General features: G+C 33.7%; 1 protein-coding gene across 5 annotated transcripts in view; it reads left to right on the top strand.

Annotated features, from left to right (window-relative positions):
* The window catches only part of Cep162 (centrosomal protein 162), an 89068-nt gene that overhangs the window by 23275 nt on the left and 48569 nt on the right, over nucleotides 1-17224 (top strand). For all 5 annotated transcript variants that reach the window (XM_071613228.1, XM_071613232.1, XM_071613231.1 and 2 more), the window contains exons 7-14: nucleotides 832-950; nucleotides 2508-2538; nucleotides 3209-3325; nucleotides 7770-7961; nucleotides 8486-8567; nucleotides 10109-10258; nucleotides 12274-12553; nucleotides 13544-13802. In XM_071613228.1, the coding sequence (XP_071469329.1) occupies nucleotides 832-950; nucleotides 2508-2538; nucleotides 3209-3325; nucleotides 7770-7961; nucleotides 8486-8567; nucleotides 10109-10258; nucleotides 12274-12553; nucleotides 13544-13802 (1230 nt within the window). The remainder of the gene's footprint in view (nucleotides 1-831; nucleotides 951-2507; nucleotides 2539-3208; nucleotides 3326-7769; nucleotides 7962-8485; nucleotides 8568-10108; nucleotides 10259-12273; nucleotides 12554-13543; nucleotides 13803-17224) is intronic.

Below are 17224 nucleotides of genomic sequence, written 5' to 3' on the forward strand. Positions count from 1 at the left end.
CATGCAGTCTTTTTCCTATGAGGCCATCCTGTTCCTCACTGTGATGTAATGTACTTTTTTTTTTTTTTTTAACAACTAAGATGGCATTCATTTTCAAAATGGTACCACTCTGAAAGGGGTGCTCCCCTTCAACCCACAAGTCGTAATTAATCCTTTGGATTTAAGAGCTATAAACAACTTGAAAAATCGGTGAAGAGACCCTGGCCAAGTATGCACCATCTTCTCCATAAATAGGCTAATGGAGACACCTTTGCTTCTGCTGCAGAGCCACTGAGACATTGAGTCTTTAGCCAAGAAGTGCCTGTGATTGGGAAACACCAAAGATCATATAGGGTCAGTATTGACCTAAGGGACAGGTCAGAGATCTTTCAAAAGTATATTAAAGGATTACAGGCAGGGATACCTGCTGAGATCAAAATAAGAAAAATCCAACCTTTGTAAGAGTGTCAAGATTTCACAAAAGTGCTGCCTTTTATAAGTAATCAACTGGAGATTTAAGTTTTGAAGAAACAAAATTGAAAGTTCTATTTAAAATGATAATTAAAATTTTTTAGACAGCTCTATAAATTTTTAACTGGGTAATAATATAAAAGCTTAAAAATTTAAAGCTTAGAACTATTTGAAAGTACAAAAAAATGAAGTAAACCTAAGATAGTCTTATAAATTGAACTCTTATCAAATCTTTGCAAAACGTATTCTTTAAACATACTTTATGTAAACAAATAAATTGTTCTCATGCAGACTTCTGCCTTTGGAAATCAACAATCTTTCCCCAGAATTTGACTTTTTTGACAGTGTGATTCTTGTACTTTTTAAAATTATTTCCTTCAGAAAATTACACGGATGATTTTGAAGATGCAGAGGATATAGGTGTACCTTTGATTTCTAAAGATGAAGAGACTCATTCCAAGGAAAATCTCAAATCAGAAAAAATAAATGTACCCAAACAGGTATACATTGATTATATATTTGACAGTTTTGCTGCTTCTTTTATCAACTTGGATGACTGTTGCCATATGGGGGGTTCTTCATAGTCTTGTTCAATATTGTAAACTTATTTGTCTTTTGAGACTCAAACATTTTCTTAACTCAGAATATCAATTTAATGTAAAATCTAAAGAACAAAATCAAAGTATCAGTGAATTTATGAGTTATTATTTTTTTTGCCAGATTATTTCCTCAAATCAAGCTTTAGAAATTGAAACAATTAAAATGTAAAACTTATTTTTAAACTTGTATCTGAAATTACACTTCTCTTTGGTAGGTCTTTTCCTTGTGAAGTATAATAAATACCATTTCTCAGTATATGTTATTGGTAACATTAGTATCTGAAACTTTACTTTGTTAAGGAAGTATATTATTTCATTCACATTAAGCAGTACCATACTCTAATCCTCTCATTTCTCAGTTCTTCAAGATTTATTCAGGGCTATTGCCAACTGAATAGAATTTATCTTTGAAAAGTTAGTGAGCTAACTAGTAGGATAATTGCTAATTGTTATTCTTCTTATTCTGGATGCAGTCTCTTTTGGAACTGTATGTTACAACTAGATGATTTGAACATGTACAAAACCATAGACTCTCTTGAAGAGAAAAATAATTTGGGGTATCCATAAATACTCCTATCTTCAAGTTTACTTGATAATTTATCCTTGAGTAACTTATGTCACTCACTCTGAGGGGAAAAAGTAAGCTTAGAAATAACACAAAGATTGATATGGCCTTGACCAATTTAATGGATTTTTATTTGAAATATGGCCATTATAATATTTTATAAAAAATTAGTAAGTCAGTAGAAGGCACAGTAGTAGTACAATGTATCAAGAAAATCTACCTACATAAAAATGTGTCAACCTAAGTATGGAGGGCTTAGAGAGAGCTGTCTGCTTAGGAGTCAAAACAGGAAGAAATTAAAGCACTGCTGTTAATGAGAGGACCATACCCACTGCCTAATCCGGTGGGCAATAAGATGATACTAATTAGAAAACATACTCTAAGGAACTTGTAATATTGAAGAACTTCATCTGCCTTTCCATTTGGTGGCCTGGATTTCTAAAAGTTTTGTCTTTTAAAACAGATGAAACACAGAGTGTATGTTATATTTGATTATAATTTTGAATGATAAGGGAAAAATGGTAATGTTATAATTGCAGGCTGTTGTTTGAAGTAACTCTATTATCTTAATGTTCAAAAAAACAGATTTTTGAATAAAGTAAATGAGCACATGATACCTAGATATTTTAAGCAAGGCTTTTTAAGGACTAAATTAGTTTTAGTAATTGGCAAGGTTTGAAAGAGATTTTTAGAAGTTCTTTCAGAACTATAGTCCCTTAGGCTTGGAAAATTATCAGTGAATGAGAGTGGTGACGGGAACCTAAAAAGCGGTCTCTGTTCTTCTCACAGTGGAGTAAAGCACTGATTTTCAAATTTGTAACTGTTTGCATTGAAGTTGTTTTATCTACTTTTGATTTCACGAACTATATAATTATTTTTATCCTTTAAATTAGGAAGAAGAGAAAACCGGTATGCTGGCTAATGGTAAATATTATGTATACTCATGTGTTTTAGTTGGCCAAAAATTAGTGTGTTCAAAATTCTATCAAAATAATTCTGAAAAATCACTCTTTTGTTTTTAAATATCTCTAAGGAATTAAAGTTCATAACTTTTCTTAATCATGAGTGTATCTTAAATCAAGTGTTACGTTTAAGAATGTTTCCTTTTATTTTTCTCAGGCCCTTTGCCTTCACTTATAAATACACATCAGACCTGTATATAATCATAAATATGTATGCAAATGTTAGCCTACTTTTTTGTGCATATATATTTATACACACATACATATAAAATGATATACCATTTAGAAAGGTGTGATGGTGCATGCCTATAATCCCAGTGGCTCAGGAGGCTGAGACAGGAGGATCAAGAGTTCAAAGCCAGTCTCAGCAACAACAAGACACTAAGCAACTCAGTGAGACTTTGTCTCTAAATAAAATACAAAATAGGGCTAGAATGTGGCTGAGCAGCTGAGTAACCCTGAGTACAGTCCCTGGTTACCCCCTACCCCCCAAAAAATTATATACCATTTATGTATAAACATCTATTTTTACGCATTTTATTTTGTTTTATGCACATGATTAATTTTATTAGATCAAAGGAACCACACACATTTCTACGTTCCTTATATTTTTTTCTTTTATATTCTTCCAGTTGTGCTGCTTGATTCATTAGACTCTATTGAAGAGGTAAACCTTGATGAACAAGATAAAGCAACAACTAAGCCAGAGGCCCTACCAGAAAAGACTGAAAATGAAATGACAGGAACAGGTAAAAGGGAAAAGTTGTCTATTCTCTAAATATGGAATACTTTATGACTAACTGGTTTCATTCCTAGGGAAACATGTAAAATAACCATATTGACAAAATTTTAAGTCTTTTTTCTAATTAAATTTTTCTATGGTATTTAACAATTTAATCAGAACTTGCTAATGGTGACCCTTAATGCTGATGGATCAAGTTGAGCATGGTTAAATAATTACTTATAAGAATGATGCTGTTGAAGCAAAGTGTAGGTGAATATTAATTAATTTGCTGTGCCTTTCCAAACTATTCAGTTTAATTTGTCATGTGTAGAAGAAATGGGATCGTTGCCTTACTATGCTTTTCCAAAGTTTCCTTTCTTTAGTAAAAAACTAGGTTACGTCCCAAAATCCTAGGATACAACTAACTAGTCTTTCTTAAAGCTTTGGTCTCAAAAGATCTTTGAGATAATGCTTTCTCAAACATTTTCAAGCAATGAAACCCTTATCTCTGGTTGAAATTTCATATAGAACTCTCTATATAGGCAAAATGCTATTTTCTCTCTCAATATAAGAATATGAGGATACATTGGTAACATTTACCTATAAAATTAGTGAAAACAATAAAATGGTCTTTTGAAAATTTTGTTATATTCTCACAACACTGTCAGTCTTCCACTGTGTGTATATGTTGTTTTTGTTGTATAGTAAAAAATATTCTTGGTTTACCACATGAATAGTTGCAAATGGGAACTTTTTAATCAGCTTGCTTTGCAGTCTTTCAGGATATTTATTAGTGAACTAAACTTATTCAGACACTTGGATAAAAGAACAGTGACTGAATCACAAACTAAACATCAGCTTGCATTTCATTTTTATTTTATTTTTTTGTTTTTATTACTGAAGTATAGTATACCTGTAGAAAAGTTCATGTATCATAATAGTGTAACTTAATGAATTTTTAAATACTAAACACACTCATGTAATCAGCAACCAGACCAGAAAACAAAAGAAGACCCAGACCACAATGTCCTGTCAAATCTCTTATTTCTAGTTACTGTACTTCCAAAAGTCATCACTGTCTGGATTTGTTGAACCTTCTTTCATCTTCAAATATAGATATAAAAGTAAAAAAATTAGATCTTTGTATGAGACAGAATTTTTCCATCAAGGATGTTACTCACTTGTTGACCAGCTGACTCTTCTACCATAATGAAAGTGTGTGCAGAGCCCATGCCCCTCAGCCCTGCTGCTATTTATTTGAATAAATATGCCACATAGATGTGACGATAGTCGACTTGCACAGTATTCAGTAAGCAGACAGGAATTATTTTAATGAAACAATGCAAAACTACAACTTTTCTAATCAGAAGAAATTATAAGAAGCTCATATATGTGGAGGATAGCCAGAGAAATTTTAAGATATGCATAAAAACAAGAGAAGGCAAAAGTTATCAAAAATATTATGTCTTCGAAATACCACTGTTTTGGAAATTACATGAGTAGGAAGATCAGGTTTTATTATGATTTTTAAGTTCCAAAGCATAATTTTGTGTGTGATGCTAACCAAACATCTGTGGAGCCCAAGATTTTCCCTGAAAAACTGTGATTATTTTTATAACAGTAGGAAAACTGCTATTGTGGGTTGTTAAGAAAAACTCGAAAATGAGAAGTGTATTGCTAAACACAAAAATTCTAAGATGGCCCAATGTGTAAAAAGCTGTAGTTCTTAAGTTTTGTTTCTTAAATGTTCTTGACTGAAATATTTTGATTAGTCAATTACTAGAAGATAGTAGAGCATGAATTTTCTATCATTTAGACATGGATTCATAGTCCTAGCTTTGCCACTTACCAGCTGTGTGACACGAGACAATTAATTACCCTAAGCCTGTTTCTTCTTTAAGATGAGGTTTTATAATTGTCAATAGAGATAATGTGCAGTACATTGCTAAGATTGTCATCCTCTGCTATAATAAAGAACCTGAAGGATATAGTATAAGCACTTTGGGGCTGCGAACTATTAAATTTAGTGTATTTCAAAATTACGTCCGAAGTCTTCAAATGAGCATCTGAACTTGGTATTAAGACTGATAATTTTGATGGTTGTTTTGTTTACCATGTTTCTCTTAATAATAAGTAGATGGTTTGATTAAAATATTGTCAAAGATTATCTCTTATTATAAGTGATATCATTTGTGAAATTCTCTGCTTTTTGTATTAAGACATTATCAAATATAAAAATGAGATTTTCTTAGCATCAAGCCAGATGTAACCTTTCCCTTACTTTCATTTGTCTCCCAGGCAAGTACCATTTTGTGCTATGGCTGCATGACTGGATAGTGTCACAGAATGATACTACTGCTCCATGAAACTAGGCCCTTTCCTCTGAAAAACAGGATTTGACACTTCTCAATTTTCTAAATTTGAAAAATATAGGAAGCTTTTTACTTGTAATATGTATAAAATAATTACATAGTTTTCTCTTTTTTAATAGGTATATAAGTAAGCCTCCCCCCTCTCACTTTTTTTTTCCTAAAATGCCTGAAGAAAAGTTAATTTTCATGTTCATGGAATTAATTTTAATATGATTGATAAAGGACTCAGGTTAGGAAAAAGTACCTTTCCCTGCTGTTTTTGTTTGTTGTCTTTATCCTCCTTCTCCTAACTTTCAGGTCATTTATTTTTCTGCATGTTTGATCTTTTGTTGCTTTAAAGCCTGGAGGCTCCTCTGACACCTTATTCCCATTAAATTGGGTGCAAACATTCATCATCAGAGTCATTTCTTTTATGAATATTCTGCAGATATTTAAGTGAACTAATATATTTGTAAAGGACAGAAAATTTTGCTTGTATTCTTTTTTTTTTTTTCATAAAAATTCTTTCAGTAGTGCTACTCTAAGTGTGACTGGTGGTTTAGAGGGAAAGTTCGGTTCAGGAAAGATCTTTGTCCTCATGTCCTCTTAGAAAATCTCTGCCCCTTAACTCTTATTAATTCTGTTCGAACTGTATTCCAAATAGCCCTGGTGACCTGAAGCATTAGCTAGAAAGACATTTCACCATAAGGTATTCTTATACGCTCATATGTGGCACTCAACTGTTTCTTACTTTTAGAGTTGAAAATAGCCCTTCGGAGGTGTGCACTATACAGTTTAAAGTATATAAAAAAGAAAAGCTGTATGTGTGAAGCTATATATATACATACACACACGTATAAATTTTTAAACAATTAACTATGAATATCAAGGGAAGAAAAGACTGGTCACCCTATTTCTTTCACTTTTTTCCCCTCTTCTATGACTTATTCTCTAATTTTGAAATTTCTGCTAGGAATGAAAATTTAAAAAATGATTAAGAAAACACTCTAATATCTGACATTATTGTGATTCGTTTCTTCAAATTATTCCTTATAGAATCTATTTGTCAGCTGGTAGGAAGAGAAGGTTAATAGAAGGAAGAGTTAACAGTGACATTAAGGTTTCTATTTGGGGTAACTGAGTAAATAATAATCTCATTAGCTAAAATAGGAAATACAGTAGAACAAGTTTTGGTGAGGGAGAGGGATATAATAAATTTATCTGATGTTATTTATTTGATGTTAGATGTGATGTACTTATCTGATAATCTAAAGGTCTTAAAGAATTTATTTAGAAAAGAGATAAGGACAAAAGACGTAGATTGGGGAGACATGAGTATATGAGTAATAGTTAAAAATTTAAGGGACTCAATGGAATTAGTCATCTTAAAAAAAAATAGAAGGTTAAAAAAGAGGGCTAAAGATAGACACCCCACTTCCCAGGATAAGCCACTGAATTTAAGAAATGGAGAAGCAGCCCTCAGCTTTGTAGGCAGACCAAGGCAAAGAAAGGAAGAAGAAACAAATCAGTAGGAAAAGGACAATGGCAGGTGTTTCACAGGTTTGAAAAGTACTAAAGATGGATGGATTGGGCCATTAAGAAATTACTTTGGATTACATTAGCTTTAGCAAGTTGTTGGAATAAATAGTGGATTGCACGTGAGAAGGATAAATTGTAATTGAAAAAACTGCATACTACAAGATGGTTTGGAACAGGAGAGAGAGAGAGAGAGAATGGTAGCAGTAAGGGAAAGGTAGAATCCTTCAAAGGAATGTGTCAGTTTGGGAAATTTTTATCCAGTTTTAAACAATGCAAAGAGGTTGCTTAAGGATAATGGGAAGAGAGGGCAGTAACTAGTGAGGTCAGACTTTACAGTCACCTTGTCAGACAGGTCTCAAATTGCTAAAATACAGTTATTGAGCCTGTTGTGATTTTTATATTGATAGGCTATAGTCATGGATTATGTAGGTTTCTACTTTGCTGTGCTTTTATAGTGTTGCTATTGTCCTACAGCCTTGTTCACCATTCCTAATTGGATTGAGAAAGGGTAATAGTGTTTTATATTTCTCATGTGTTGATGATGTAATTATACCTAGGAATTTATATTTATTTCAATAGGCCTGTCTTATGGACACAGCAATAGTGACATTGAAGCCCTACATCATGCTTATTGTCATATAGCTCATTCTTTGGAAGATGCAGAAGAACAAAGAACTGAGAGTAATACAGTAGAAAATATCAAGAACTTAGTGAAAGATCATCCTCAAGAAAATGAAGAGTCTTCAAAAAACATCTCTACTACTGAATCTGGTAAAAGCTGATGGGTGGGTGGATGGATGGATGGATATAAGTTTCAACTCTTTGAAACCCTCTCTAAATATTTTCCAGTGTAGTTTAATTTAAATAATAATTTGTCTAAGTGATTGTTTCTGTTTCTGAACTTGAAGGATTTATTCAGATGAAATCCAGAATCATTGCTTTAACTAAAAAGAATCAAACAGAATAAAATTTCAGTTCCTCTTCTAATATGCTTTGACCAAATTAAAACTTAGTTGACATTTTTTACTTTTAATGTACCTATATTAAAGATTTTTAAGATCTCAACTAAATACATACTTAGCAAACATATAAATATAAACCTGATATTGACATTAGAAATATGTATTTGATTTTGATATTTGATAAATATCAAAGGAGACTTTCCTGGTACAAACACATTATGGTGGGAAGCTGGGTTTATTGTGCATTTTGTTAACTATGTCCATTAGAGAAAATGAAAATTAAGTAATTGCCTTTCAATTTTTGGTTTCTCCTTTAACTTTTTCCCCTCTTAGATCTGCCCACAGTAGAGGAGCTAATGAAACCTATCAGAATAGATTCTTTTGGGATCACTGGTCTTGATTTACAACCTGTCAGGTATGAGTGTTTTGGAATGTATTGCACAGGTGAATTGATTGGTTCATTGAGTTTTTAGTTGCTTATTTGTGTACTGCTTTGTCATTGGAAACTTATGCAATCGTTTTTTTTCCACTTACTCCTTCCTAGTGAATTATTAATGTCTAAATTACTCATGTGTATCTACCTATAAGCCTCTGCATGCTCTCTTTGTATTTATTCTCATTCCGCTAATTATCAAAATTCTTCTAGTGCTAAAAAAATTTGCTACTAAGAAAGTTCCTACCATTAATTAGTACTAAAGCTCCTCACTGAAAAATACAATCTCTTCAACTTTAAATAGAATAGAAGGAGTTTATTCACAGTTTGGGGAAAGTAAATTTTATTGTGGTTTGCTTCTTTATAAACCAGTAAGTTTTGACTTAGTCATAGACTGGCCATAATCTCACAGGGTGAGTTCTGTGATGATAGGAGAAAAGGACTTCATAAAAATGCTTTACTGCCAGTACAGTTTAATAGAAAAGTGTGCAACCCAATGTGATTCTTCAACACAGAATAGCACTTTACAGTAACCTTTGCATTTTATGTCACATTTACAGTGTGACATCCCATGTCACATGATCCTCATAATATATAAGACAAGCTTCTTTATTCTCATCATTCAAATCATGAACCTGAATTAAGCCAAACCTAGTGGTGGAACTCTCATAAGAACCAGATGGTGGTCACAACAGCTCACATTTCTCATGCTTACCATGCACAGGTACAATGCAAAGTTCTTTACATACATTATTTAACCTTTCAGGCAACCCCATGGGCATAGTCCATTATTATTCCTGTTTGACAGACAAGAAAACTGAGTTTGAAGGCTAAAATAAATAAATTACCCAAGCTCAAATGATTGTAACCAGAGAACACAGGCAATCTTTAACCATTTGTGTTGTCAGATCTTTGATCTTTATGAAATATTTCTGTGAGACTTTCATCTAGTCACTTGCTTGCTCCTTTGTGTTCAACAGACACATCTGAGCCCTTCCTGCACTACTTATCATGTAAATGTACATGGAAGTGATTTCTTGTCATTATTTCCACATTTGGCCTATTGGGAGGAAATAATACAGTGAAGTTTACACTAAAATTCTTGCTAAATATAGTATTCTTCCACTTATCTTTAGTGCTAGGTAGTATTTTTAAAGGGGAGACTGCTCACTGAGTATTATTGTTTGGAGGTGTGTTAGTGGGGTTGAGGGTAGGGCTCAGCTCCATACAGTCATTTCATGACTCAGGCTGTTTCTGTCATCTTGCTGGGCATCACCCAGCAAGCTTATAGGGAAGGAGAATGATTTTCTTCTAATGGCCTCAACACAGAAGGGCCATAGTATGTCAGCTCACATTCTCTTGGTAAAAATGAACACATCTAACTAGCTAACCATTCCAAGAGGTTTGAGAAATGTGGTTTGCTTATGTGCCTAGAAAGAAAAGCAAATTAGTTTTGTAATTATCTCTGTCAGAATATACCCTTCTAATAATGAAATTTCTATTTCACTCTTCTTCACACATAGACACACTCATCTTCTCCCTAAAGCAGATAGCCCAAAGTACCACTCAGGACTGCCTCCATTTGAAGGACCAGGATTTCCTGATGAAGCGCAGTCCTCTCCATCCGGTTTGGGTGTGGCTCCACCTTGTCCACCAATGGATGAAGTAAAAAGGCAAGTTATATGCTTCCTTTTAGTATATAATGATGAAACTACAACAAATACTCCTATTCAGAAAAGGAAAGTATGAGGAAAACACAGCAACCAATGTTGCAACTTTGAAAACACTGGAATGACTTTGTAAAGACCCCCCACTTTGGGGATGGAGATTTTCCTTGATTAAGTTATTCTAGTCTGCAAGATATTGTTCTGTATAGCCCCTGGTTCCCATCTTTGGAGGATTCAACTTGTATGTTATTACCATTGGCCCCAACCAAAGTAGGTTTTGTGAGGACCGGGTGCCCATCCTGGGGGCTACATTGCTTTCTCAATCCATTTCCTGCCTATAGGTAGTTTTAGTGCTCCCAGTGGCTGACATTTTGCATTTTTGTTTTGTTTCAAATAGGATTGTGTGATTTCAGAAAGTTTTTAGTAACCTTCTGATCTGTTTGATTCCAGTTAGATCCATATGCCAGTAATTGCACTTAAAGTTCTTTGCTAGACAAAGGTTTTAAATCTGCTTTACATCTAGGGTTCCTTGAAACTCTTTTTTGTTTGTTTGGTTTTGCTCTCAGTTTATTTGCAGCTCTTTGGATATTTTGGGAAATAGAACCTTAAATGTGAAATGGATATCTTCATTGCCAAGAGACTGATGAATTCTTTTTGACTGAGATGTCTCATAAAACCTCATTTCTTATACCATTTATCAACGCTGAGTTTTATTTTATGGGTCCAGACAGACAGAGTGAATCCAGTGGGCCCCAAGTTTCTAGACTCTTGTCTATTCCCTTATATTGTTCCTTATAAACCAGACCAGTCTATGTGGAGCTCATCTGTTTTTTTTATATATCTTATTAAGTGAAAGCAGCCAGTAGTAGACAGGAGTAAAATCTGTTCTATCCAGCCATTTATCTTAGTACTCCAGGTTTAGTAGGTAAAGAAGCTCTTCTTTATAAGCTGTTGTAGGTGACAGTTTAGCACGTGTTTTGTACTGTAAAACAGATCTTCAGACTCTGCTATCAGTTTCCTCCCACCCACAACCTGACCACTAAGCCACTGCATTGATCTCTTATCATCCTAGCATTTACATTTCCAAAGGCAAGAACTAGTGACAGGCACCATCTAGATGAAAAGTAGCAAGGAAGTATTATTTACTTAATACCCAACAAGAATGGAAAACAATCTTGATTAGGTTCTGCTGCTGTGAAGAAGGAAAGCACTATTACATATTCTGATGATTTCAACAATTAAGTTTAGCAATTACTAGGAAGCCAGTCCATATTTGGGAAATTGGTAGCCTCTTAAACTTTTCTTGAATCTTATTTCATTAATTATAAAATTAAATGACTTAATTGACTATGATTATGATTAAATAATTTGAGAAAAACAATTCTCACTTTTTGGAGTCCCCATAGTTTTCTGGTATTTAACCAAATTTAGTACATTTCCATTTGAATTGTTTCATTTAAGTAGTTTAAAATACAGAAATGGTTTTAAAATCTAGTGATTTTTCTGTTCTGCTTTAAAAATGTCCATATTATGATTACATTTTATGCTTCTTAGTGTTTATACTGTCTTCTTGGCATAAATTATACTTACCTCTTTAGTTTCTTCCAGAAATGTGTAAATGTTTTTTCTGCTTCAAATGCATGCTGACTTAATAAAAAACTATGGACAAAAGGTTCATTACAAAAAGTTCATTTTTAAACTTATATTATGTTTTTCTTAAGCAAAAGCACAATCTCAGTCTTGTTTGATGTGGCCTTTCTTTAAGGTAGGTCTCAGTCACTTATATATTATACTGCATAGTACTCTGTTCTGCTGCATGAAAATGATCTGAAATTAAAAACAGTTATGTGATACTATGTGAGTATCCTATGTTAACCAGAATTGTAAATAATATATTTAACATTTGTAACTTAATTTGGATAGTCAGCAACTTATAGTGTGTATATCTCTGTGTGTATAACTAATATTTGAGGAATTGTGTTACATGGAGTTTATTCTCTGTATCCTGTTTTTGTTTATAGTTCTAAGAAAGTGACTGATAGTAAAGAAGCAGAATATGTTAGCTCTTTACCCCTTAAGATGAATGCAAATATTATGTCTCAAGACCCAAGACACGTGAACCGATATTTTGACAAAAATGAGAACGTGATTTTACAAAAGACAACAAATGAAAGTATGAAAAATAGCTGTCCAGTGGTAACTGCTATGGAAGAACACATTGATAAAATGTACCTTGATATTTTGAAGAAAAAAATATCTGTTGATACTTCATTATTACCTCGGGATGACAAAACGAACAAAGTAAGTGCTTATAATCTAAACTGATTTGCTGTATTGAAAAATGAAGTTATGTGCTGGGGTTGTGGCTCAGTGGTAGAGCACTCGCCTAGCACATGCAAAGCCCTGGGTTCGATCCTCAGCACCACATAAAAACAAATAAACATATTGTGTACAACTAAAAAATAAATATTTTTTAAAAAATGAAGTTATGTAAAGCATATAAATACTAAAAATAAGTATAAGCTAGTGGGGTTGATTACATACTAACCCCCACAGAAGATTCTGAGTGAGGGTGATATTTATTACCACCACCTGCCATTTCCCCAGTTCAAAAAACCATTATAATTATAATATTAGCTTTCTTAGCTATTCTTTATACTTTTGTATCTTGTTAGTACATATAGTCCAGAATTTGAATAGTTTAAGAAAATAAAGTTTATTCATCAGTATAGTGCTTATTGTTCAGTCTTTTCCATAGTTTGCACTTAGATATCTAAGTTGGCATTTTACAGGAGTTAAAGGAATTTACACCTCACTGTTCATTTGTCTCTTTTTTTATCTTTTCTGCTTTATAATTTTCATGGTCCAGATATTCTACATGTATTCTATTTATAATTTTGAATTGTGTATTATATATCATCTCATTCTTTTTGGAATAAGGGAGGGTATTAATACAATTTTTAAAGCATCTAAGAAAGTCTAAACAAAAGAAAAATAAGTTTTCAAATGTCATTTCAAAATATGTTCTTCTATTTTCATCTTGGTAATCATGTCTTGCTTTCAGGCAAGCTAATCCGTTTTATTTATTTGCATTACTTCATTTTAATACTAACTTTGAACATATGCTTTAAATGCTTAAATTCTGATGAATTTTAGAGAACTTTACTAATTTGCTTTTTGCAAACTATATTATTTGATAATTACTATTATTTTGCCATCTGTTAAGTGTTCATTAACAACAGTAATTGAAGTTTATTTAGACACTAAAGAGTTTGTGTTCATTGTATACAGACTTTTAGATCTCAATTCAGTTCTGGAGAAGGGACTGTAACTGGTAAACAAGTGCCATACAAGAAGGCCAGAAGTGCACCTCCTTTGCTTAAAAGAAAACCCCAGAGTGGATTATATGCATCCGTTAGGAGCTCAGGCTGTGGCAAACCCAGTTCACCACTCAAGATGTTTTCTACCTTTGAAAAGAAAACTTCAAAGGACATTGGGAGAGGCAAGAATTTGAGATCCATTTCCACCTCAAGTCAAGCTAGGAAAAAAGGTAATAGTGTATTCTTTTCAAAATAGAATTCTGTGCCTATCGTATATTATTTTACTTTCCTTGTTTCTTATGGGAGAAATACTGTTAAAGATCTACATTGCTTTTCTGGAAGATGTGATGTACAGGAAATTACAGGACTTTACCCAGGTTAGTGGCAGTGACGGTGATAGATAAGGATATACTTAGAAGGCAGAGCCAGTAATCTGAAGAACTACTTTTGGGTTGTTAAAGTTTTAGGCCCAAGCAACTGGTGTAATGGAGTTACTATCTGGAATGGGGAAAGCTATAGTAAAGTAGATTTGTGGCCAAAAAAAGACCAGGAGTTTTGGCTTTTGAAATGATAAATTTTGAGATGTATATTTGACATGCAAGCAGAGATAAGGAAGTAGATATAAAAGTCTGGAGTTCACGAGTGAAGTATGGACTGTAGGTATTATTTGGGAGTTGTCAAAAAAAATAATAGAGATGGTTTTTTAAGTCAAGAAACTCACTGTGAGAATACCAGAGATAACTAAAAAGAAAAAAGCAAACCAAGGCCAGAGGCATAGGCATGCTAAACTTAATAGATCAGGAAGAAGAGTAAGAACCTGCAAAGGAGACTGTGGGGTTGGAGACCTGACAACATGGAAAATCCTGAAAACCAAGTGAAGAAAGTGTATTAAGATAAGAAGGCTTCTTCTCTGTCATTTGCTGCCAACAGGTAAAGAAAGGTGAGGACTCAGAATTGGTCTTTGATTTTAGTAAGGAGCTGGTCCTCAGTACAGTAGAAGAGCAGTTTCAGTGGGGAGGTTACTATGAAAGACAAATTGAATAGCAGTAGGAGGGAATAGGGAGAGTGGAGTTAATGCTTCAAGTCAAAGAACACCCTGGAGGAAAGTTGCTATAAAAGGCAGTCCAAAAAATGGGAGAGTAGGTGATTTGGGAGGTGTGATCAAGAGATGTTTTTTGTTTTGCTTTGCTTTGTTCTTAATGGGAGAAATGATAGTATGTTTGTATCCTATTAAGAAAGATAAAGTAGAAAGGAAAGAATTGTAGAGAGGTAGTAGAGAGAGGGAATAATTGCCAGGTCAGTATCCTTGAGTAGAAGAATTCTAATGGTGCATGTGAAAGGATTGGCATTAGATAGGAACGTGTGTAGTTCCTACCTTCTGGGAACTGTGGAAGCAGACAGGGAGGGAGAATATATGCTGGTAAGTGGATCTGTGTGGTTAAGAGAATGTGGATGTTTTCTTCTGATTGCTCCAGTTTTCTCTGAGAAATAGAAAATGTCAGTAGATGAAGTGAAGATGGGAAAGAGGAATTGGATGTTGTAGGAGCAAAAAAGATAAAGTAATTGCCCAATAGACTGCTAAGACAGATTAGGAAGTGGTTGTCTTAAAGGTGATACAGAGACTTGGACTATGTCAATGGGAGTGAGTACTGATTGGACAGAAGTTGAAGAAATAAAAAGCTAAGGCACTGAAAGGATCACCAATTACTATATTGACATCCCTAAGAATGAAGACAAAAGTAATATCACAGTGAGTGGGAAAGAAACAAGGGGAATGATAGATGAATGCAACAATACTTTATGAGTAAAGTTAAGTAATGAACTTATTTTTCCATATTTCAAAGTTTTACAGTGCATACCAAAATAAAAATAAATACATTAAAGTATAATGGTGGACCGGGACTGGTATTATACTTAAATATTTTTAATGAGAAAAAGTACTTTTTAAAATAATTATAGTTTATTGAAGAATTGCCTACAGCACTTGGTTAATTTTACACAGAAGTTTTATTCTTTTGGAATAGTTGTTGTCACAGGTGAGTTCTCCAGGAAGCAGACTCAGAGATTAATATTCCAAAAGAATAGAAATTGCAGTTGGAATCAACATCATTTAAAATGAAAAAGAAGCCTAATTAATGGGGCTTAACCAAATAAAAGGGTTCTCATTTTCATGTAACAGAGAGTACAGAGATAGGCAGTTCAGAGCTAGTACAGCTGTATAGGAAACCAGATCCCTTTTTTCCTATTAGAAAATCCATAGTATAGAACCTATCTTCATTCTCACAAAATGGTAGTTTAGCCTTCAGGCCCTGTCCATGAAGTAGAATGAAAAAATAGATGGCAGTCAAATTGTCAGCTTCTTAATTGGGAAAATAATCACTTTCCTGAAAGCCCCACGTAGGAAACTTCTGCTCCCATCTATTGGCCAGAACTTTGATCTTGTGGCCACCCTCAGTTGCATAGAGTTTAAGGAGTCATATATGTTTAACTGAACACACTACTGCCTAGGACTAAAACTGGTCTCTATTAATAGGAAGGAAGAAGAGATCAGCAACTAGCAGTAACTGCCATATGGTTGTTTCTCTTTTTATTCTGTATTTCTTTGACTCTTAACTCCTGTGTCTTTATTTTTAGATTAATTTTTATTTTCATGAAAGGAAAACTTTCCTATTTAAAATTCAAAAGTGTAAGAAAGTAAAAAGGAAGAAGCAATAATTTAGAATTTCTCAGAAACACTGGTGTCATGCCAGGTGAATGTGATTCCAGACTTCTCACTCTGATATCTTAAAAGAAGTGTGAATGAGCAAATGGAAGGAAGGGGACAGGTAGACATGGATAAATGGACAAAACATTTTATAAGAAAGATATCACACTTTACACATTCTCTTTAAATGGTATATTAGACTTATTTATACTTAAATCTGTAAGAAGCACGGCATGGTGGCACATGCCTGTGATCCCAGCAACTCGGGAGGCTGAGGCAGGAGGATTGAACGTTTAAGGATAGCTTCAGGAACTTAGCAAAATCTTGTCTCAAAATTAAGAAGGGTTGGGGATGTGGCTCAAGTGGTAGCGCACTCACCTGGCATGCGTGAGGAACTCGGTTCGATCCTGAACACCACATAAAGATATTGTGTCCACCTAGAACTTAAAATAATAATAATAATAATAATGTCTGGGAATACAGCTTAGTAGTGCCCCTGGGTTCAGTTTCTAGTAAATCAGTCAATCAAAGGTGAGCTTCTCAGCCACTGAATATAGATATTGATGTAGTTAACCCACCTAACCCACCTACCTACCTTGTCTTTCTAAATTACAGTATACCTGCTGTTCTAAACTCACATTTTTTTATTTACTAAAATGAGATATTTTCATAGCCACATCTCACTGGGAACATCCCTATTTGACTTCCAAGCCCTCTGATTCATTTTCAAACCTCCAATATTAATGGCATCCAGGTTGTCCCTTTGATGTAAAAAGACTGGCAGACTACAGGTGTGAACACAACAACCTCTTCATAGCTACCTGGTCTGATATGAAGCACATGTATAATAATTTAATGAAAAAGTAAGCTGTACATTTAAAATATTAGCATCTTGAAGAAATTCTTATAAATTCTGAGTTTTTCATTTACCTCTAAGGCAATCAGATA

This window comes from Marmota flaviventris, chromosome 6, assembly GCF_047511675.1.
Source record: "Marmota flaviventris isolate mMarFla1 chromosome 6, mMarFla1.hap1, whole genome shotgun sequence".
Classification (NCBI taxonomy): Eukaryota; Metazoa; Chordata; class Mammalia; order Rodentia; family Sciuridae; genus Marmota; species Marmota flaviventris.